The sequence below is a fragment of the Phalangium opilio genome, unplaced genomic scaffold, assembly GCF_054372755.1.
Source record: "Phalangium opilio isolate 3A_F unplaced genomic scaffold, DU_Popi_V2 ptg000217l_1, whole genome shotgun sequence".
NCBI classification, from domain to species: domain Eukaryota; kingdom Metazoa; phylum Arthropoda; class Arachnida; order Opiliones; family Phalangiidae; genus Phalangium; species Phalangium opilio.
This window is the reverse complement of record NW_028324218.1, coordinates 7,836,309-7,859,444: the sequence shown is the minus strand read 5'-3', so window position 1 is coordinate 7,859,444 and position 23,136 is coordinate 7,836,309. Positions and strand designations below refer to the sequence as shown.

Here is a 23,136-nt window from a genome sequence, read left to right as displayed (position 1 = left end):
AAATTGTTATTTTTGTAAAAATTTTGATTTTATACTTATTTAAATACAATAAACCGTACAATTCAAGGGTGAATTTAATATGTTCAGTTAAAAAGAGTTATACAGTCTAGTTGACTAATGGCTTTCGATTACCGTTTTGTCTGTGGGTCTTTAAGCTTTTTACCGTGTACTATAATAAGCCAGGCTATCCGAGAAAAGAAAACTATTTTTAAAAGGTTTTTAAGAAGTAAATAAACCTCAACTAAAAAGCGAGCCAGTTTTTTGACAATAAGCCAAGGTTTAAAAAGTCATCCTGAATGCTCAAAGAACTGTACATCGCACGTATCGCCAAGTCCAACGAATATTTTAAAAATAGAATGTACATACAAGAAAGCAGAAGTGAGATGAGACTAGAAGTGAAGGGCTCTAGCATTGGTAATAGATCCTGGCATTAGTGAACAAATTTGAGGATTTTACGCCGCTTCAATCGCGCCTACGCTAGATAGAAAAAAATTGGTCGAGTTCCAAAAACATTTCTTACCCCCTCCCCCTCAACCTAAAGCGGCGAAACACGGACGCGGGTGCTTGAATCTAGTTCGGCCGTCTACCACCGCGAGCGTCTCACGTTTTGGAGGGGAAATTCTGAAACCGCCACTAGAGGGCCAACCGTTGGTGTGTTATCAAGAATATTCACTTTCGCCGAGTGAAGAATTTGGTTAGCTCAGTACTTCTAGTCTCATCTCACTTCTGAAGAAAGGTATACACAATTATGCTGTATGGCAAGCGGTTTTAATGTATCTTTGTCAAAAGAAAAAAAGTGTACCGCGCTTCTTTAGTAAACTAGGAGACTTGAACTTAATTTCGTACGTCAAAATACTTGGGCATTAAGGTCAAAATGAATCTTGGCGTTTGCCAAATTATACTAAAAGCTTCTTTGCTAACTTTTATCGGCATGGAAGCGATAGAAATTTCCGGGGTAATCTGAAAAATGTCCTTTTCTTGCGTGTGACGCTGTACCGTTTGCGGTATCCTTTCTTTGGTTATTTAAATTAGCCTAAATATAATCTGTAGTTAAATTGACGTAATTTAGACCAGTATTTGAATAATTTAAAGTGCTCCAATGCTTCATTTTCAGTGTCTATATTCAAATTAGGTCTATTAAAATTAAAGCATGAACGTCATATTATGCAAGTAGTTCTATAAAAATTAAAGCACGAGTGTCATTTAAAGCGAGAACTTCGTTTTCAAATCGGCTGACTTAGTTGATCATGGATATTTATGAATACTAAAGCATTACGGATTCCCAACTAGGACCAAAAACCGACCACCAAATACACGTTTCACCCGCGGATACGAGACGGCGTTTAAGCCAAGTCAAGTGGGGAAAAGAACAGTATCTCTCCGGAGAATCCTGATTGGTGGGTTTGAAACTTTGCCCATGCCCAGAGAGGAAAAATACGCATTTCCTTCTCACTCACAATGCGAGGGGGGGGCAAGGAGTTGGAAGTCATATTTTTCTTTGCTGAACCGGACGCTCCGAAATGAACTAGGCCCATGCATGTCGCGAAGCGAGAATATTTTTTAACTAATTTAGTTCGCCGTGGTTTTACGCTTGGGGGCGCTTATATTACCGTAAAATAAACAAAGTTCAACCCCGTGACCCTGTCGACTGCTTAAGTATTTGGGCCAAGGTCGCGGATTGTAAGTGTACGTTTATATTACTCTAACTGAATTATTTTAATTGAAATAATTTATTTTGTTGTCATCAATACAATCTAACCGAAAGATTCAATAAAAAGTGAATAGCCCCAGAAACATTTATGTTAATTTTAGGACGAAACTTTTCTCTATCATAAAAATTTTATGACTGACCCCTAAAATATGAACGATAATTTAAGGAAGACCCCTGTCACAACGGTAATATGAGCGCCATCTCGTACACATATATGGTGAAAATATTATATTTGACATGCATGGGCCTAGTTCATTTCGGAGGCTCCGGCTGAACGAACACCTAAGCGATTTGCTTTGTGAAACATAAGAGATGGGAATCCATAGTACGTTAATATTTATACATATCCATGATTTTATGTTAGGGTGGCATTGAATCGATAAAGTGCCTCAAAACCTTGGATTTATTGCGTGAACATTTGGAAAAGAGATCCTTTTGTTCAATAAACGTGAAAGGAAAGTCTTGGAGATTAGGGTTGCTAAGCTACTTATGTCACAGATTATCGGTCCGTTGTTTTAGATGAAAAACTTGTTCAATACTAAGTCCTATCAGCTTTACTCGTATTTTGATTTGTGGTGGACATTATTACATAGCTCTGGTAACTTTTGTTCTGTTTCATTTGGCTCGTTGTGTTTCATCACGTGGTATACCAAGCGTTTTAGTTTTTGATTCTGTTGTCCCATTCCAAAGGATGATCGACTTTCAGTGAATGGGACAACAAAACGACCTTTATGATGCATGAAGTTGGACGCTTTCCGAAAACTTCTTTATGTTATCTGTTGTTTCATAAAACGATTAATGTATCTGTAATATTAATATTCTTTGCAAATGATGAAAACGCCTGAAATCTAAAACTGATAACAGCTAAATTAATATAACATAGCATTTAACATAATAGTGTAAGCATTATCCTTGGAAAGGTCACCATTTGCCTATAATAAAGCATCTCAGATGAACATGTTTAATGTTTTTGAAATTTTGAAGTTGCGTGCAAGTGTTTGACACCAAAATATGTTAAATGCAACGTTAAATATTTGCGAACATAACATAACGAAGTACTAAATTCAGAAGGATAGTCACCATTTAGGCGAAAATACACTAACATACTCTTTCACCACAAACTCAATTGCGCTGCGATTAACATAATCTTCAGAAAAAGGCTAACTATTCAGTGTAAAATTAAATTTAATTTGTTGCTGTTCATACCATGCTGTGACCTACAATAACCTCTTAACCTTTCTATAGTTTAAACTCCTCGAGCCTTTTAAATAATTCACAAGATTGACTTAAAGCAAACTCTAGGCTTATAACGACAATTAGTGATATAATGAGCTAGCAATCACCTTCGCAATCTAATCAAATTTCTGTTATGATTTTCTGTTTATCTTAGGTGAAACGAAGAGGTTTAAATTTGAAGAGTCAACAGTAATCCTTCGGAAATTATGACGAAGCGACCTGTCCAAGATTTGGAATCTCCGATTTCCTCCGATAGCGTGTTTACTAAAGTTCCGTTGAATTTTTCGTTTGACGTTTAGTTTATATACGTTCAATAAGTGTACTGTTAGAATATCACGAAATGGATCAAGCTTTATCGGACAAAACCATGAATTTGAGCGTCAAAGAATATTTGGAACTTATGCGTGGACCTCAACAAATTTCGTACGAGATTGTCATTCCCATCACGGTTGTCTATATTATCATCTTTGTCACTGGTGTCATTGGAAACGTTATCGTGTGTCTGGTCATCGCCCGGAACGCCAGTTTTCAAACGCCAACAAATTACTACCTGTTCTCATTGGCCATCTCAGATCTGCTCATATTGCTCTTCGGTGAGTCTTTATTTTTATGTTTTACTTGCTAAGCTACCCCTGGTGTTGCCCTAAGTGTTTCAAAGGACTGGAAATCGATAAAAATTTATTGTCTATTTATACATTGAACGCTAAATAGTCATTTATTCCATTCCAATAATATTGCGAATATACAGACCTTGAGTCTATCCGTAATTTGCTTAAAGTTATTTTCAGAAACATAATTTTTTTTTTACAACTTAAAAATTGATTAAAACGGAGGCTTAATTAGTAATTAACGAAGTTAAAAAATAATGGCTCCAGAATAGAACGTTCTTAACAGATTTATGGCTATTGATTCGCCTCCGTCCCAATCTCGAGGAAGAACTCAACCAAACCAGTTCTACTAAACCTTCCCCTACTGTTACTGATATCATAGGTTGATATGTTCACCATAAGTTTGTTAATCTGTGGTTACAAACTGGAGCTTGTCAAGAAGTGAGGGAGGTAGGTCATAGATTCGAGCATGAGTTAATAATATGTTAGGTCCCTATAAGTTACTCAGGCAATTCATTTTTATACTCCAGCGTTTTCTCCCGCGCCGCCGGCTTCCCAATTATATGCGACGCTCTGCGGAAGCCACGGGAACGAAAATCTTATTCACTCTTCTTTCCGGTTTTTCCCCGAGAAGCGCGTGTAGTGGAAGCTAGCCAATGATATCGGAGCTATTTAAGCAGCCGAATATTTCGCTCAGTAGCCTCGGTTAAGAAAACAGTTAAGAGATCAGTGGATTGGATTTAGCTCAGTTGTATAATTTTCTGGTTTCAAGTCACAATAACAACTCTTATCTTTAGCATTCTTTATCAATATCTGCAAATTGCATTGAGTTCCTGCATTTTTTTGTCTCAGTACTGACACAAACGCCATGATTTAATGTTTAATTGTTAAACCATAAACATTCACGACTAAAACACTACCTTGGTGAAAAAGCAGCCGACGACTCGACAAGAGAGAGCGCAACGTTCGGATTTTTTTCCCGCGCAGTTGAAATGAGAAGAAATCGCTGGATACATTACGCCTATGGAGCCTGAGTAACTTATAGGGAGCTAACATATTATTAACTCATGATTCGAGGTAAAGCGAGGGAGGCCTGGTGAGGCGCTGCTGTCAAAGACTTAGTACAGACTTAATAGGAAGATTGACTGCAAAATTAACCGAGTGTAGGACTTCAATTCTCGCTTATCATTCTCCCTCAAACTAGCTCTCAGTAACCTCTAGCATTACGAAGTATAGGTAGAGTCAAACTTTTGGAACGTTTCTTATTAACCTATGGGGGTACTGATATCACCCCTTCAGTTTGATTAGATACTGTAACGGGTTTTGACCGTGCATAGAGATCAAACATACAAGCAAACAAACCACTTTCTGAGATATAGGTAAACAAAATTACTTTGTCCGCGTCACATATTAAAATTTTCGTCACGAAAAGGTAAACCAGAAAGTTGAAATGAGGAAGTAAATAAATAAAGAAAAAAATCATAAACTGACAATCATAAACCTGCTTTTGAAGGATTTCGCAGTGACGGATAAGCGTAGTCAAATCCTCTACAGATTTGCGTGCGTGCACTAGACGTTCTTCTTTAGCTGTCAATCTAAAATAGGGAAATAAATAGAACACAAAGTTGGCTCAAAAAATAGTGGCGTGAAATACCCAAAAGAGCCAGATTTAGGTCAGTACTCTATCATCCAAGTTTTGAGCCGATTTAAGGGGGAAAAAAATTCTATTCATCGAATACTATTCAATCTAAAAGCAAATTCCTTAAGGTTTTCAATTCCTTTTTATCCTTTGTATATTTCAACCGGAAATAGATCTAGAAAAACAGGAAGTAAAAAAATCTCGTGCTCGTAATGTTTTGAATGTCACCTTTTTTGAATTGACTTTTTCCTTGTTCACTGGCTGTTTTCTTTTGCTGTATCAAATATTCATTTGTTGGAGTTGATTCATGTTTTCCAGTTCTATCCTTTCATTCTCGTTAGTTTTTTATTTATACATGGTTCTGTATAATTTCAATGAAGGCAACATTATAGTCTGTTGGGTTCTTCCAGGGATAGATTTAATTTTAGAAGTAGGAATGGAGAACAGCGTAATCTAGGCGCGTTTCAAAGTCCCGGAGCCCCTTCCACGGGACGGAGGGGAATGAATGAAGAGGCGGGTCATATCGACAGAGGTAGAAAGGAATTATGTATTTTTTGCCGTCCCCGTCAGCAGCGTCATCAAAGCGTAGTTTAAGTGAGCCAATAAGATAATTTGAAAATTTCGTTAAGTGTTGGAGGGAGGGGCTCTATACTGCGCTATGAGTCGGACTGAAGTAAATACTAACCGTTCTCCATTCCTACTTCTAAAATTAAATATTTCCCTTTTTTTAGAACTTAAATTTGGAGGCATAGACGATTACATTAATTCCAGAGGCTAAGCAAACACCACGGTGACTGAGCCATTTTCTTTTGTTATTTCCGTCGTGCCAAGTAGCACCGCTAGTGGCAGTGCAAGTCGGCTATCCTACCCGAGATCCTACCACGTATAGTGGAGTCGGGTTCCATCTGGAGTTGAGTTACCTCTTGACTCGAGAGAAATAACCTAAGATTTCGTCCTCCCCCTAGATGTTGGTTTCTTTGAAAGTAATTCTAATTGGCCAGTAGGCCCTTCTAGTTAAAAACCCACACCCTGAAGTAATGTTAATAAAAGAGATCACCGTTTTTCGCTACATTTCCCATAGAAAAACATGGGGTTTTTGGTGATCCATCACATTGAATAACTTAATAATTACAGCGAAGTTACGTTTCAGAATACTTTCAAATTAACAAGTAACTATTCAAGGTGTGCCTTTTCCAAGTTTCATAAAATTAATGGAAAGGCCTTATTATTTGAAACGTTTTCAAAATATAATATACCTAAGCGAATATGAGTATATGTGGATCTGAAATTCGATCCATGCCATTATGACAGAAATGTTTCTTTTTTCTTTAGTTGAAAAATGGTAGGCCTAGAGTGTTGCTTTTAATAGGTACTTCAGGTTTTCTTTTTTCAAACGTTACTGGTAAGCCATTAGACTCTTCGAGGCAGAAACTCTTTAAGAAGGTCGCGAAGTATCACATTCTTAACGAATATTTGCCTAAAGGCTCTTGAACTGGAGTTCTTCTTTGTTAAAGAAAAAGAATGATGGAGTTGAGAAAGGAAACGGAAATCCTTCAGAGTACTGGCAGAACCTTACCTTGCACTTTGAGAAGCCTAAGGCTAATTCACATAGATTGCCAATAGATCAAATTCTCAAACCAAACTTGGCGTTCAGTGCGTACTCTGTGTAGTTTTCCCCACGATGAACAGTAGTACAGGGTGTTATGAAAAGTGTGGTATGTTTAATGGGTTATTATGAGTATCTAAGGCCACTGTTTACGAATCATGATTAGAATGTTTTACGAATGAACCCTTAATTAAATTAGCATTCTTTCTCTGTTTCTTACTTATATTTAAGGGGGCATCAGTAAAACTGTCTAGTGACTTGTGAACTGAGGCATTTGTGGTAAAATGTAGACCTAAAGAAACTTAGACCAAAAACAACCTAACCTTACTTATAGCAGAAGTGAGATGCGACTGGAAGTGAAGGGCTCTAGCATTGGTAATAGATCCTGGCACTAGTGAACAAATTTGAGGATTTTACGCCGCTTCAATCGTGCCTACGCTAGAGAGAAAAAAATTGGTCGAGTTCCAAAAAAATTTCTTACCCCCTTCCCCTCAACCTAAAGCGGCGAAACATCGGCGCGGGTGCTTGAATCTAGTTCGGCCGTCTACCACCGCGAGCGTCTCACGTTTTGGAGGGGAAATTCTGAAACCGCTACCAGAGGGCCAACCGTTGGTGTGTTATCAAGAATATTCACTTTCGCCGAGTGAAGATTTTGGTTAGCTCAGTACTTCTAGTCTCATCTCACTTCTGCTTATAGGGATAGTATTACATTTTCAACTCAATATCGACAACATAGCCAACTGTTTTTCGATCCTCACACCCTTGTTGGAACACACTGTATATCTATCCTTCTCTGTCTAGAGTTTTCTTCTTGAATTATACCTAGTGCACTGCAAAAAACCGAAATATTTGAGTATCATGGCAAATAAGAGGTCCCCGGGTGTGGAAATTATGCCACGAACAGGTGTTATGATAGGAAAATATTAGGATTCCGTCCTATGCTAACACTATAACTATGTTACCATGGGGTTGGTTCATTTGGCACGCTTCCTTTTGCTATACACTCTAGTTTACTTAAGAAATATGTACATTTTTCTTTTTTTACCTTTCTGATCAACTGCTTCGTTATAGCCACACTAGAAACGTTCTTCACAGATGAAAAACACGACTGACGAAGGTTATAAAGTATATAATTTCTTGTATGTTCTTCAATATTCTAGATAGAAGCATGATTCGATTAAAAAAGAAAAAATTCTAGCCAGAGTTGTCCGTTTAATTGCTCATCAAGTAGTCTTCAATATTTAGGTCTAAATTTCTCAGAAACTTTATCCCTATTTAGTTTCAAATATACTTGAAAACCATAGTTTAATACTATTCAATTTGAATAACCTAGTTGGTAGTATCAAGAAGTGATATCTAGTTTATTAGGGAGAAGGTATAAGATGCCTAAATATTCGCGCGCCATAGTCCCAGTGCCCCTTTCAAAATACAAAGGGGGACGTAAAAGGAGGTTGGGCTATTTCGCCTCTCCTCAGTCGGAAAATATGACTGTAATTTTCGTCATTCGCGTCGCGCTGACGTGAGTTTTCAAGAACCAATGAGATGCTGGTTGTTATTTAGAGGCGGGGATTAACTCCGGACCTACGTTGGACTGGAGATAAAGCTGGAAATGTGATGAATTTATACCTTCTCCCTAATAAACTAGATATCACTTCTTGGTAGTACTAAACTAGAGTTTATAATCTCAATAGGCCTCTGTGCTTACCTGCAAAATAATCCTCTACAGCATGGCTTCTAAGACTTGAATTCACCACAAAGTTTAATCAAGTTTATTGGGGCTTTATGCCAAATTTCATCATTTTCATTTGTTAAACGTTGCGTCTTAATTAAGTAGGTGGAAACTTTCCTTTAATTAAAGGTTGTTTGCGCGTCTGGGAATTTGATCTTCGGGGTTAAATCTCTATAATTAGACTACCTGTATATCGGTGCTCTGGTTACCAATTTAATAGAGTAGCGACACCTTAAAGCTTTTAGGTGTTTTACGTTAATTGTCGTTTTATGATTTTGTTTTAGGTAAATTACACCTTGGGGAAAGAAGACCGCCCGTGATATTTTAAGTTTACGACCATGAAATTCACCCTTAAGGCCCATTAAGACTAGACTCAAATCTTTCGGTCTAGTCGCTTTTGCTCGCTTAATAAGACACGTGTCAACGATTACGTAAAAGACTCGCTCGCGGGTTTAGTTTGAAACTTCTCAGTGTCGTCTTACAGTGTCCAGATGGCACCACACCGTTAACCCCTTTTCTTAGCCTTAAGTCATTCGCATGATTGAGTGAGCTATGCTATAGCAGACGATAGATGAAAATATTTAGGATTACTGGCTGTAATTTTCATTTTGGATTCGGTTATGTAGCAGTGAAAAATCGATATCTACATAAATCAAAGTCCTGACTGACTGACAGACTGACTGATAATCAACGCCCAGCCCAAACCGCTTGCCTTAGAAGGCTGAAAATTTGCAGGAACGTTACTCATAAGTAGTAGGCACGTACTAAGAAAAATTTTCCAATCCGCCGCCATCTTAATAAATGGCAGCCAGAAATATAAAATCTTCTCTATGCAACAAAGTCCGCGCGTTTCAACCGATTTCACAAATATTTAGTACGCTGCTTTCCTTTAAGCTATAGATGGGCTGAATGGTCTTTTGGGTTCGATTTGTTGCCATCTTTTTAAATGGTGGCCAGAAATTTAAAAACCCTCCTTATGGAATAATGTCCGCATGAAAAGTAATAAAAAATGTCTCGACGGGCTGACGGGCAACGCTGAGTGCCTTCGCTCCTAGGGTGCTACAAAATATTAGTCATCAGTAAAATCTACTCATTCTTTACATCATTTTGAGGGAAGTTCTTATTACACGCGAGCGACGCTGCGGGTAACAGCTAGTTATGGATAAAAATTCAGAATTTAATGTAATTCAAGTGATAAAATACATAGATCAATGCGTATAAAATACATCAATATTTTTCTATCTCGGTTTTTGATCCTTCCGTTGTCTTATATCTCGTTTTACCATTATCTAAATTCGATAACCTATCAGTAGAATCCCGCTTTTCATTCGATTTGCCGCCTTTTTCCATTTTGCACGATTTTTCGTCTGATTCTTTAGTACCCGGTTGGATATAGCTGGGGTCCCAAGGTTGAACTTCGGCAGAGAAGAAGAAAATTGCTACTCCCGTACCCGCCAATCCAATAACGGCAGACATGTAGAATACAATGTCCCACTTAACGTTCAGATTTAGTCCCTGTTAAAATAGCGTGCGTTGTTAATTAGGTTTTAATGCTGTACATGTGTCAACAATGCGTGCTTACTGGACTGTCCAATATTACTCCTGTTATCAAGGGAGATATAAAACCAGTACACGTGGCGAAGGTGTTGGCAATACCGAATAGCGTCCCTTAAATTTTAAAATAATGTTACTAATATATATTTATAATTCTTTTTTGCTACAATACATTTAAAAAGAATTTAAGCACCTAAGAAGTATATCAGCGTTTACTACCATATATCCATTAACATTTTCACGAAATAACACTTAATTTTAAATATGAAGCAAAGGCTTTTGTTGCCATTTTTTAGCCCTATTTTATAGTTGCTAGAAAAATTGGAAACATACCTGGTAAAGACGGTGCTAAGTCCATCGCCATAACATGGTCACCACTGTTAGTAAATCCGTGCAATCCAGCTGACATGGTCAGGAAAGTTATAACTAGAGTGGCATTACATCCGCTGTGTATTACTGCCAATAGACAGAGTGACGAACCTCCCAAACCTATAAAATAAATTAAAATCATTAGGAAATATATATGAAATACCGAAGAAAAATTGAATTAAACTTGCCAATAGTATCCATAAGCTTTCTTAAATTTGTTCTAGACATCCAGTTATTTTTCAAAATCTTATCAGCGATGTAACCGGACCCAAAAGTACAAAGCATATACACTCCATTTATCAGGGAGTTTATTTCTCCATTCTATTTAAGTAGAATTTCGTAAGTTTTATCTTAGATTGAGATTAAAATAAAATTAATTTACCTCCACAATTTCGAAATGAAGGACTTGAGACATGTAGTTCGGTAGCAAAGTAAGCCTCGAGTACAAAAGCCACGACGTACAGACAAAACTGAAAACGAATGACCAAACTGTAAATGAGGTGAATATTGCTTTCCATGGTGTTGTCTGTTCCTGAAATGATACGCAAAAGTTGTATTTGTAGTTTCTTCCATAATGGTAAGGGTACGAAGAATTCAGAATAATTCTCTTCGAGAGAGTGGAGATGATGAAAAATAGACTAAAGTCGGTTTAAAAATTTGGAAGCTAGGCTAGTTTTCATCATCTTATTATTGGTGTTTTTAACCAAAGGTCGAAATTCGCGTCTCGCACACATTAAGTGAGAGTTGTCCCGCGTTTCGGCACCATGAAAAAAATCTCTCACAAACGGATAGTGATAATCGTCACGCGCATTAAGATAACCAACACGTTTACATATATTTCGTCAATATTACGTCAAAATGATATGTGAAAATTCGAAATTTAGACTTTTCAAACCGTTTTCGAAAACATTGTTCCAACTTTCTAGGTATTTTCAAACAAGTTTCTACCTTTGACTTGGATCCCTCATCTGCAGTCGAAGACCCTTGTAAAATATAATTTCTTTCCGCTATTGTTATTCTGGGATGAGTTGAAGGCTGGTCGGATACCAATAACATCCACGATAACGACCAAGTAATTCCAATAGCTCCCACAATGTAAAACACCGAAGGCCAACCTCCCAAAAAATTTTGTCGACTTAAAAATCCCACGAACAATGGACCAGTAAGAGTTCCACAACCAAATCCGCAAACTATAATAGAATACATCAAATTCCTTTCATTTTGAGGTATCCATCGCACCAGCAATGGAGAGACACAAACGTAGATGACGTTCTAAAAAGACGGATTTATTACAACCCTGAAATGTTTTTGAAGAAAAGTACTTGTTAGCAACGTACTTGAGACATTCCTGTCATAATTCTCAGAGCTATCAGTAATGGATATCCGACTTCAGCGGCGGTCGGTATTAATGCTGTGAATGTTGCGCCAAAAAGGAGAGCAACGCCAATGAACCAACGAAGGTTTAGTTTGTCAGATGCCCGGCCAGCGACCAGGTTCATGCCTGCTACACCGTAAAAGTAGCCACCCAAGATGACCCCTTGAATTGTGGTTGACCAAGTGTAAACGCCCTGTAAAAGTTGAAAGACAACTTTCAAAAGATCCTTCACTTAACACAAAGGTTTACATACCTCAATACTAGATTGTTCAGTTCCATTTTGAAATGTCTGTCTTGGACAACTCCCTTCGATGTCTGTAATATTCGAACACAGTTCTCCGCCATACAAAGTACAATTATCTTCGGGTTTCTTGACCATTGCCACTATGGCCAAACTTAAATTTGTGATAACAAATGACGTAACCATCTGACCCACAAATAGTAACGCCACCAAGACATATCTGACCGGTATATGGACCTTAGTACAGAGACTTTTCGGACCTAACATGGTGACTACGAAACGTTCTTGAAACCAAGTTCTGAGAAAATGAAATGAACTCTGGGAATTTGCGTCTGCTCGCACTTTTTAAGAGCGAACGAGCTTAAAGTGGGATTAGCCGCATTACGATATCACGGAATGAGGATTTAATGAATTTTAGTTGAGACCCGAAAGATAAAAGGTAATGCTGTTTCTCAATAAGATGCTACTGCAAAAACTAATGGGGATTAAATTAAAATCTGAAGATTAGATTGATTTTGGTGGTTTTTTTTCGATTTTTTTGCCTCAGTCATTTGACGTTCAAGATGATAATCCTTCTATTCCTTTGAACTTTTTTATTACGAAATTGGGATAGGTTATTGTTTGATAATGGGTTCTTAATCCAACCCAAACATTTCGTAATATTTAATACCTTATTGGTGATAACAGAATTTAATACCAAAATTGTGACCGCATACCAGGAATGAATGGATTCTAGCACCTAAGAATGGCCGCCATCATTATGAAGACTGTCTCAAAAGCTTATGGTATGTGCCCCTCCCACTATCTTGAAATGTGTTAGTGAGAATCAAGAGCTTTAGATTAATGAGTTAGCGAAATAAAAAGTTTCATCATTTGGAACTAGAATCTATGGAACGATGATAATTCTTTAGTGCTGCATTCTGTTTCCTGAACGTACTCACTTAGATAGTTAACGCTTGGAATGTTGCAAGAAACAACACAGATTGTGAAGATTTAGTCATTTAACAGTACAACTTCGTAAGTTTTAGGAAATTGTAACATGGTGGTTATGCAATTTATAAGTATTAACTGATAATACTTTGGGTAGGGTTAAGTTAGGTGAATTAGCCGGAAAGGTGTCACTAACCGAATTAAAAGAGGAACACGACGCAAGTCACGCCCCATATAGGACGGTTCTTGATCTTTGTTTTGAAAGATACCAAAATTAGAAACCGCTTACAGGTAAATGGAATTAAAACTTTTAAATCTTTGTCAGTTTGATTGGATATTCGGAGTCCAATTTTCTCCAAAATTGCTTTTAGATAAGATTCATTCGAAATACTGTTTTCGTTGCTTCTTCAAACGAGTAGTTTGCCAGTTACGGTTTAAGAGCCGCAAATTTTACTTATAGTATAGAAGCAGTGCGATTCCCTAAAGAAAACCTTTTGCAATTTTTTAGGAATGCGATCATTTCTTCAATTGTCAAACAATTTCCACGTTTATCTTTTAAAATTACTTTATTTAGTTCTATGATTGGGACATGTTTCTACTAAAACATTTTATGTTAAATAGTATTTACAAATACCTTGAAAAATTTCCATAACATTTTGATATTTTTCTAGTTTTTAATTATCTTTTTGAGTTTCACTTGTTAAATCTTCAGCTATTGTGTTTACGTAAGAATGTTTAGCCTTGTTGGATATTTGTAGTGTCGAATCTTTGCCATTTTCCAATTTAGCAGCTTCGCAATAGGTCGGATCCCAAGGTTGTACTTCAGCAGACCATAAAAGTGATGCACCGGCTCCAAGAAATCCCAAAAAGGCAGATATGTAGAGTGCTATATTCCATTTTTCATTAAGAGAGAGACCCTGTGTGAAACGAAAGAATACAGTTAACATTATCACAGTTGAAATTAATTAATTACTCTTGTAATAACAAATACATTGTTTACCAAACATAATTACTTGCACATTAACTTACTTCACTGTCTAATATGAATCCAGTTAGGAGCGGTGACACAAATCCTGTAGCACTTCCAAATGTATTCGAGATCCCGATGAGAGTTCCTGAATAAGTTTTAATTATTTTTTTATTTGAATCTTCGGAAATTGGATATTTACCAGTATATGTAGGGGTAAGATCCATAGGTAGAACGCCGTCCCCACTTGTAGTTAAACCATGTAGAAAAGACGACAGCGTTAGGAAAACAACAACCAGAGTTGAATCGCAACCGCTAAAGATGACTATTAACGTGCATAAGGATGAACCGGCTAAACCTTTAAAATAATAATGATGTTGTTGATTAAATGAAAGTTTCTTGGGGCTCTGGCTAGCAGACGCCACTAAACTAATGGTGGCTCAGTAGTAATCGTTTTTAAGACTAATTAATTGCCAATTATTTTGTAATAAGAGATCATTTATTTTGTTATAAAGGCCGTTCTTTTAAGGTATAATGTGTAGAACTAGGATATTTTTCTATAATCGGGAATAGATTTAATTTTAGAAACAGGAATAGAGAAGGGTTAGTATTTTTTTCAGTCCGACTCATAGCCCAGTATAGAGCCCCTACCTCCAACACGTAACGAATAGTTTAAATTATCTTATAGGCTCACTTAAACTACGTTTTGATGACGTTGCTGACGGGGACGGCGAAAAATATGTAATTCCTTTTTCGCTATGACCCGCCTCTTTTTCATACCCCTCCGTTCCGTGGAAGGGGGTTCGGGACTTTGACCCGCGTTCAGATTACTCCGTTCTCCATTCTTACTTCTAAAGTTAAATCTATCCGTGCTATGATATTGTGCACTCTGTTTAATAATAGAACGAAAACACAATAGAAAGTCCTTAATTTTAAGCGGTAACTCCCTTAGATAAGGCCTGATGACGGCTCTAATGTATAAGGATGGTTCTTGTATTGGAAAGTGATCTGTTCATACTTGTCTTCACTGGATTATATTCTTCAGAATACTCACCGACAAATTCCATTAACTTTCTGGTATTTGTTTTAGATAACCATTTCTTGGCGAGAATTTTATCGGCCACGAATCCTGACCCAAAGCTTGAGAGCGTGAAGATACCATTGACCAGAGAGTTTACTTCACCATTCTGTAGGTGTTAGAATAAGTCAGAAAAGTAAAAATAATTGACTGTATTTTTGTGAAATTACAATTACCTCGTCAATTCGAAAATGAAGGACTTGTGACATGTAATTCGGCAAGAGCGTTAATCGCGAGTATATTATCCAGCCCGAGCAGACGAAACTAACGATGTAATACCAAACTGGGCGGGAAGTTAACAAGGCTTTCCAAGGTGTCCCAGACTTATCCTGCAAACGGGAGAAAAATGTGTAGAAAACAATTACAAAGGCCTATGATGAAATCTTGAATCAGAGAAGGATGGAGTGGAAACAGCATTCATAAAAACGTTGCCTCTGTACCCCCACCTACGTAACAGCACTGAACTCCTCCCAGCATCCTCAGCGTTTAGTTTGGGTCGTACAGTACGGAATCGTCTCAAAAATAGAAGCTAGCTCTCATACAAATTCAATGGCGCTACGCGGCATCACTTAACAATCGAAGGGTAGGGGCGTGCGCGAGGTACACTGAGAGAGTTTCTTTGTCGCAGGTCACCCATCATCATTTCCAATCCATCCTACCTCATTTATCCCTGATGAAATAGTATCATTACACACACGAACCTCTGTTTTCTCACCCTTGTCCTGTATCCCTTGCAAAATATAATTCCTTTCCTCATCAGATATTCTTGGATGATCTTTGGGATTATCTGTTACCAGAAACATCCATACGATTGCCCATGCAAGAGCGACTACTCCAACAATATAAAATACTGATGGCCATCCTCCAGCGAATGATTGCTTACACAACCAACCAACGACCAATGGTCCAACTAACTGGCCTAATGAGAAACCGCAAATTGGTATCGCGTACATACGGTTCCTCTCACTCGATGGGATCCATTTTATTAGTAGCGTTGATAAGCATACATATAAAACACACTAAATTTGTGTTCAAAGTTAATTTTCTATTGTTAAACAATTATAATTGGACAATTTTACTTGCGTCATTCCTGTAACTGCTCGTACAGCGATAAGTAGCGCGTATCCTACGTCAGAAGCCATTGGTACTAGGATTGTTAATACAGAACCCAGTACGTAGCAAGACCCAACGTACCAACGGTTGTCTAGTTTGTCAGCACCGCGACCAGCGAGGAATTGAACCATTGCAACCCCGTAAAAAAATGAACCCAATATGGCTCCTTGTACCGTAGTTGACCAAGCGTAAGTACCCTGCTAAAAATTGAGAAACGGCCAATTATGTTAAATCATCATTTGGTTTCATTAATGGTTATAATTATATTGTTCTTTGATGTATCTAATTTAAAACCTTACCTCATATTCGGATTCTGAAGTATCATTTTTAATACCTCTTAGGGGACAATCACCTTCCACGTTTAGATTTGTTGCATTTGGACAATGTCCCATTTCTCCAACATTTCCACTTAACGTACAATTATCTTCGTGTACTTTTACCATTGTTACTATGGCCAAACTTAAATTGCTCGTGATAAAGGAGGTAATAAAAAAACCCGTAAAAATAAGTCCAACCAGAACATATCTAGTTGGAATATAAACTTTAAAGCAATTATTGGACGCCGACATGATGTAGTTAATTTAGTTTCGAAAGTGATATTGAAAAGAATCAATATTTTTCGAAACATCGTGTTTTTATGCATTACCAAGTCATCGTGGCTTAACTTGGATTAACGATAAAACATAGTGTACCTCGTGAAAGATAACTTTAAGGTCTTATGGACAAATGTGTGATATAATGTCTTACTAATGGGGATTAAATTAAAAATAGATTAGATTGAACATATTTTAAGGGTTAAGCATCAAAAATATCACGTGTGTGGAATGCAATTGAGTGCAAAATTGCAAATACTGTTAAAGGGAGCGTGAATTCCTCGAAAAGGAGTTGATTTGATTGAGTTTTGTGTGGTCAAAACATTTGAGTTGATTTTTAACCGATTTTTAAAATAGTTGATATTAATCCCCAAAAAGATTCGAAATTAATTAGACTATTTTTAATGTACGTTTTCAAAATATTCCTGTAAAATCCGACCATCGACTGCAATAGACAAATTTCGACCAAAAAGTAAATTTTCTGTTCTCTTGAATTAACATATTTCATCATATTTTATCATTCCAAAGCCAAAGAAAGCTATCTTCAACCCTTCATTCTCCCTATAAGTAAATGACAAGCACTAAATGTTGAAGAGTTAATTGCAATAATGGTTAATACTAGTAGAAAAGGTCACCCGGCGTTGCCCGTTGGGACATTATTATAACTTTTCGATCCGCCATTTTTAAAGATGACGACAAATTGAACACAAATGGGCCGTTTATAGGTTATAGGTAACTATGCAATGTACCAAATATCAGTGAAATCTGGTAAAATGCTCGAACTTTATTTCATAAAGAATGTTTTTTAACATTTCTGGCCGCCATTTTTCAAGATGGCGGCGGATTGGAAAAACCTTTCTTAGTGCGTGTCAACTACTTAAGAGCAACGTTCCTGCAGAATTTATGCCTTCGTACTAACCATCGTTAAGTCAAAATACTGGCCGGAATAGGGTACCTATTTTTGAACAATTTAGGCCAAATATATCGGAATCTACAATGCACTATTTTCCATACGAAACTGTTTTGAAATTCCTCCGCCCAATATAATGGAAATTCGATGTATTTGAAATATCTCATTTCAATTACATTACAATCCGTTTAACTTTCGCACGGCGTGTTTCTAGGATTGAAATTTTAAATATTTCGGAATCTCGACTGAATTCTATCGACGTTTCGGAATGGATTTAATATTTTATTAATCGTTTCTGTAGTTAACATCGAACCCAGATTGGATTTAAGGTTCAATTTCAATTTCCATTTTGTGAAACGTTTAAAGAGCAATTTCCTTTTGTCGATGAAAGATCCCGTATTAATTTCTACGCGGAACTGTTATGGATTAGATATTTAAGTTCTGAGAAATTTGGATACGTTGTTATCTGATATAGGGGAGATTCTGTAGTGGAGTCTTGTTAAGGAAAGGTGAAAGACCTTCCTGTTTCTCTATGAAGCTTTAGGTGCCACTTGGTTTTAGAACTTCTATTTACACGTGACTTTGCTACTAAAATATTTCCACCGAGAGGTTAGCTGCTCGCAATGACGCCAAATCATGAAAGGCATGCCGGGAATTTTGAACAGCAATAGATGGCCCCCAACTGAGCTACTTTTGAATCAAACTTGCTCCTACTCTCTCTCTCTCTCTCCGAGTCACAAATTGTTATCCGCTAGGGGTAGCGATTAACGAACGACGATAAAGTATCAGTTTTAAATTTTTAAATTGGGCTAAACAAATATCCCTCCTACAGAGTCTCCCTGCTAATATAAATACGTAAAGGATAAAATTAAAATTTAAAACGAGTTTCCTGTATCAATTAACATAATTGCAAATACTATTAGTGCGGCAAATCATTTGATCGCTTTGATAACAAGTGCTTTGATGTTTTTAATAGGTTATCGATTTCAACTTGAAACGTCATTGCGTAAATAGTATAATAACTAATTCCATCTAATTGCGCTCTGAAGTCGCTCGCGGTTTCCTCTATTTTGTCCGAGGGGTTGGTCACTCAGTGTAATCGTTGTACTGTACTTGGCTGTACCTTTGACTGTACTAAAGTGTTTATGCGTAATCTTTGAAAGCCCTTCACATGACAGTGTTAAAGTAATTAAACGTAATCCGTAATCGGTGTACGTGGACTTTGGCAGTGATTAGCCCCTCGATTTTGTCATAAAATCCGACAAAAAAGCGATTAGATCGACCTTGAACTCGGAGCAGTCAATGGAGTTCTATATAAGTGTTCAATAATTATAAATTATTAGAATTTCCAAACTATTTTGGAACTAATTACCGCGCTCAGTTTTTAACCATGTAAAGACATTCTAAAGTGCCAGTATGCCCTTCTAGATTAGAACCCACAACCTCCCTTATTAGTATACGTCCAATCAATTAAAAATCTAATGAGTACTTTTCACTTGTATAGTTTATCCTTTGGCATATTTTTCCTCCAAAAGCACTAATATCTCAATTAATTTTAACATATAATCATTAATATAAAATAATATATTTTCCATACGGTAACGCGGTTTACTTTCAAACAGATAAGTTTTGAAAAATATTTCCAAACATGTCAAATTTAAGAGCTTCCGGTCATAAATTGAATAAAACTTGACAGTAAATAATTAGCGAGTCATCCATAACGTTTTCCCCAGGTTTCCTTCGCTCCGTTGAGCGAAGTAGTCCGTCCCGAAAAATGGTATGTTTACTCAGAAGGCAGTATGCTTTTATTTTAAAAATAGTCTTGATATATTTACTCTATTTTCGCTTCGTTGACATAATTTTGGTTATAGCTTATAGCTTTAACACTCTTGAATACGCAGAGTTATCTAATCAATAGCGCAACAGACTTATGAAATTTCTACCTATCTCAGCTTTATGGTAAAATATTGAAAATTTTGTTAAGCGTTGGCTGCCGCCTTGCCTTTTCTTGAAACCTTGTTGAAAGTCTATTTATAATTTGGGGCCGTTAAAGAAGTACATAAATCTGAAATTATCATTTATATTTTGTTAGAAGGACTTCGCGCTGGAAGTGCATTTTACGAAATTTGGGCAAACGTTCACGTGTCACGAGTTGTCATAGGTAGATTACAGTTGATATTCCTCAGCAGTATTTGGTGAATTACATCAAATTACTGACTTACGTTTGTAAATACAGAGGCCAAATACAGTAAAGTTATTATAGCAGAAATATATTACTTTACTGTAAGGTAATATATTTCTGATTATAGGGATAGATTTAATGTTAGAAGTAGGAATGGAGAACAGAGTAATCTGGGCGCGCGTCAAAGTCCCGGACCCTCTTCCACGGGACGGGGGGATATGAAAGTAGAGGTAAAAAGGAATTAGGTATTTTTCATCGCCGTCCCCGTCAGCAACGTCATCAACGTGGTTTAAGTGAGCCAATAAGATATTTTAAACTTTTCGTTACGTGTTGTAGGGAGGGGCTCTATACTGGGCTATGAGTCGGACTGAAGTAATTACTAACCGTTCTCCATTCCTACTTTTAAAATTAAATCTATCCCCGATTATTCCAAAAATTCAGAGGTCACAAATTGCCATGGGTAAATTACGGTTGGTAATCCACAGCAGTATTTGGTGAATTACACCAAATTACTGATTTCCGTTTGTAAATCCATGAAAAGCAAAATTCCTAGTCTATTTTCAATGTGTGTTAACTTCGAAATACTCTTCTTCTTTGTTTGTGTTTATTGTAAACAGAGGTTGAGTTTTAAAGTGTTGTGTAAACATCACAGTGACGTCTCTGTTATATTAGCGTGTCTATATTTTCTTGTCGCGATTTCAAGGATATATATAAACAAGAATTATAGCTATACATATGGAAATGTTGATACTTTTGACTGCTTGTCTACTTCGTCAACGTCTTGAAACAATTTGAATTTTAAAGCGAAACTCTACCTACCCTTTTGACAGATGACAAAAAACTAAGAAGATAAATATGTTTTCGAAAACCTTTCAGTGACCTAATTAGAGGAATTGTAAAATAGATTTCGTTTAATTAAAATACGGCTAATTAACCTTGCTCCTATTCAGCGCCACTAGCGGAGGGTCTGTAAAGTACTCCCATAGAGAGTAACTAGGTAACTTTCGAAGGTTTGCAGAATCACCGTCAGATGGCGTGGCGCTCTAGCCACCTGGTGGTGCTTCTGCGAATCTTCGTAAGTTACCCAGTCTCTATGGGAGTAGTTTTTAGACCCTCCGCCAGTGGCACTGAATAGTAATAAGGCAAATTATTAAAGATTGTGAGAGTCTAAAAGGGTCTGGAAAATGATTGAGAGAATTAATAACGATATTTTTAAAACGTTAGGGCTTTTGCTTGCCTTTCTTATAACATTAGAGAAAACTGAGACTGCAGTGAACAGAGTAGCGCTTTAAAAATTACTTTTATTTTCAAACTAAAATGAAACTAAGAAAACTCTTTCGAAAAATTGATTTTAGGTTTGTAAACAGAGTTAAACGAAAACAGATATTTTGATGGAAAGTTTAATTTGAAATTGGCTTTCCATTGAATCAATTTCTATGTATGAAAATGCTAATCCCTTCAAAATATACCATTACAGCAATGATAGCTCCAAGGATGTATTTAATAATTGCAGGAATATGTATTATTGCGCTATTGTACGTCGGACAGCCAGCATAATGACGTACGTGTTTACCCGAGTTTAATACCCACCCAATGCGTTTAATACTTACTATCAATTGCAAGAATAGTACATTTCCTAATGCTATTACCAATAAATTCCTATCAATATTCTTTTGCAACTTGAATAAATTCATTGTTTATGGGATTCGAAATGTCAGATTAATCTCTCAAATTAAATCAAAAGAAAAGTAAAAACAGACAACGAAACGATATCGCAAAATACGAATAGTTGCATTATCTATTACCTGATTCAGGAATACATAGAGCTACTAGGAATCATTGTGTCCCCTATATATTCCTTGTTAATTTCTATGCGTGTTTTGTGGGCCGGGCTTGAGAACTTACTATCCGTCACGCCTAATAATTCTGATGGCGTCATACAAAATGATTAGTCTATATCTCCTCACAAATCCACATAGATACGTTGAGTGAAAATCGCTACACAACGATTCCAATTATCTGTATACATTTCAGCCAGATTTAATTAAAAACATGGTAACTTAAAAAAAACAAAATTCCTGTTTACTTAGCGACATTTCTTTTCCAATAGCTGGTTAAATAAAAATCTCTTCATACTCTCGACTAGGAGTAAGAATCTAGCTTTGCATATTGGATAAACTACTGGCTTTCTAATTTAGTCCTTGCTTTTTTAAATAACGTAGTCTGCTCTGCTTTCTGTGTGTTGCTGTCTTCTTGCAAATTGCAATCATGGTGACTAATAAAGTGAATAAAAAAGCTAAATGGATTAGGGGAAAACGTGTTGTCTATTATAAATATATTAAATACACAATAATTACAATAAAACTACAAAAACATAGGTTACTATGGTGCCATTTGAACTGTGGCACCATAGGCAGGACTTCTATCCCAGCAGCACTGCTAGCAGACGCTACCCCGCTTTGTTGTCAACTTAATGATAACGCGCATGCGCGACCGTTAAGCCGATCAAAAAAAAGTATTCATACTTTCCTCTCATTCAAAAGACGGGGGGCAAAGCAAGGAGAGATATATTTAATCAGCTATTGGTTTAGATTGATTGAAGTAGATTGTTTCGACGTTGTCAGTATACTTAATTCTAATTAAGAAGCAAATTCTACATCAGCGTTTTTAGCTATCACACTCGCAAAGTCAATCTTTACAGAACGATCATTGCTTCAAACCGGGCACACATTTCTATTGACTGAAGTCAAAATACATGGAATGCCCTGGAGATGTTTATTGGAATTTCGGGGAATAAACCTTTCTTATTAACGTGTCTAATTAATTATCCATTCAAAGCGAGGGAGGGAGAAAAACTGCTTCAGTTCGTATTTAGAGAGAGAGAGAAAAAACAAAAACAAATAAGAACTTTGTTTTAAAAAGAGATTTCTCTTTGAAACACGTTTCGATTTTTGTAATTCGGTCCCTTTTTTTGATTTACTAGCTTTTTCTCAATTTGAATTTTGTGAATGACTTCTCTTTTCGACAGAAATAGTACAATGGATAAGAGGGTGTAATAAAAAGAAATAAATTTCCCCTATTCAATTCCAGATCTGAGTAGCATAAGTTTAGAAAAAGAAGTGAAAAATAACAAAGGAACTGAGTCCCAGTCGAATTATTTAGCAAAAATAGAAGGCATGAAAATTCAGGATTTTATACCATAGAACTTTTTCCTTTTGATTTTTAGTGTTATCAGGGATAGATTTAATTTTAGAAATAGGAATGGAGAACGGTTAGTATTTACTTCAGTCCGACT

The 23,136-nt window shown here is 36.6% G+C and overlaps 3 protein-coding genes across 3 annotated transcripts in view; 1 reads left to right on the top strand and 2 right to left on the bottom strand.

The window, feature by feature from the left end:
- The window catches only part of LOC149616043 (neuropeptides capa receptor-like), a 61,846-nt gene that overhangs the window by 5,827 nt on the left and 32,883 nt on the right, over positions 1-23,136 (top strand). Inside the window, exon 2 of the mRNA XM_089856229.1 lies at positions 3,102-3,540. Coding sequence (XP_089712355.1) covers positions 3,288-3,540 — 253 coding nt within the window. The 5' untranslated portion in view covers positions 3,102-3,287. The remainder of the gene's footprint in view (positions 1-3,101; positions 3,541-23,136) is intronic.
- LOC149616045 (putative inorganic phosphate cotransporter) lies at positions 9,495-12,206 on the bottom strand. Its single transcript, XM_089857079.1, has 8 exons — positions 12,081-12,206; positions 11,790-12,020; positions 11,401-11,724; positions 10,835-10,984; positions 10,641-10,773; positions 10,417-10,572; positions 10,112-10,197; positions 9,495-10,044 (listed from the first exon to the last, which is right to left on the bottom strand). The coding sequence occupies exons 1-8, from the start codon at positions 12,204-12,206 to the stop codon at positions 9,757-9,759; spliced, it is 1,494 nt and encodes a 497-aa protein (XP_089713205.1). The 3' UTR covers positions 9,495-9,756.
- Positions 13,593-19,181, bottom strand: LOC149616044 (sialin-like). Its single transcript, XM_089856230.1, has 8 exons — positions 16,456-19,181; positions 16,123-16,356; positions 15,745-16,062; positions 15,220-15,372; positions 15,020-15,152; positions 14,168-14,323; positions 14,028-14,113; positions 13,593-13,915 (listed from the first exon to the last, which is right to left on the bottom strand). Exons 1-8 carry the CDS (start codon positions 16,723-16,725, stop codon positions 13,673-13,675), a joined length of 1,593 nt encoding a protein of 530 aa, XP_089712356.1. The 5' UTR covers positions 16,726-19,181; the 3' UTR covers positions 13,593-13,672.

What these genes read in the sequence shown, in the direction of transcription:
- LOC149616045 (XM_089857079.1), bottom strand. Translation starts at nt 12,206, where the DNA reads ATGGTCAAGAAACCCGAAGATAATTGTACTTTGTATGGCGGAGAACTG. An exon ending in AAAGCTTATGGATACTATTG is followed by an intron (nt 10,573 to 10,640) that starts GCAAGTTTAATT and finishes TTTATTTTATAG; the next exon opens with GTTTGGGAGGTTCGTCACTC. An exon ending in GAGTAATATTGGACAGTCCA is followed by an intron (nt 10,045 to 10,111) that starts GTAAGCACGCAT and finishes CTATTTTAACAG; the next exon opens with GGACTAAATCTGAACGTTAA.
- LOC149616044 (XM_089856230.1), bottom strand. Translation starts at nt 16,725, where the DNA reads ATGTCGGCGTCCAATAATTGCTTTAAAGTTTATATTCCAACTAGATAT. An exon ending in CTTCAGAATCCGAATATGAG is followed by an intron (nt 16,357 to 16,455) that starts GTAAGGTTTTAA and finishes CTCAATTTTTAG; the next exon opens with CAGGGTACTTACGCTTGGTC. An exon ending in CAGTTACAGGAATGACGCAA is followed by an intron (nt 16,063 to 16,122) that starts GTAAAATTGTCC and finishes ACACAAATTTAG; the next exon opens with TGTGTTTTATATGTATGCTT.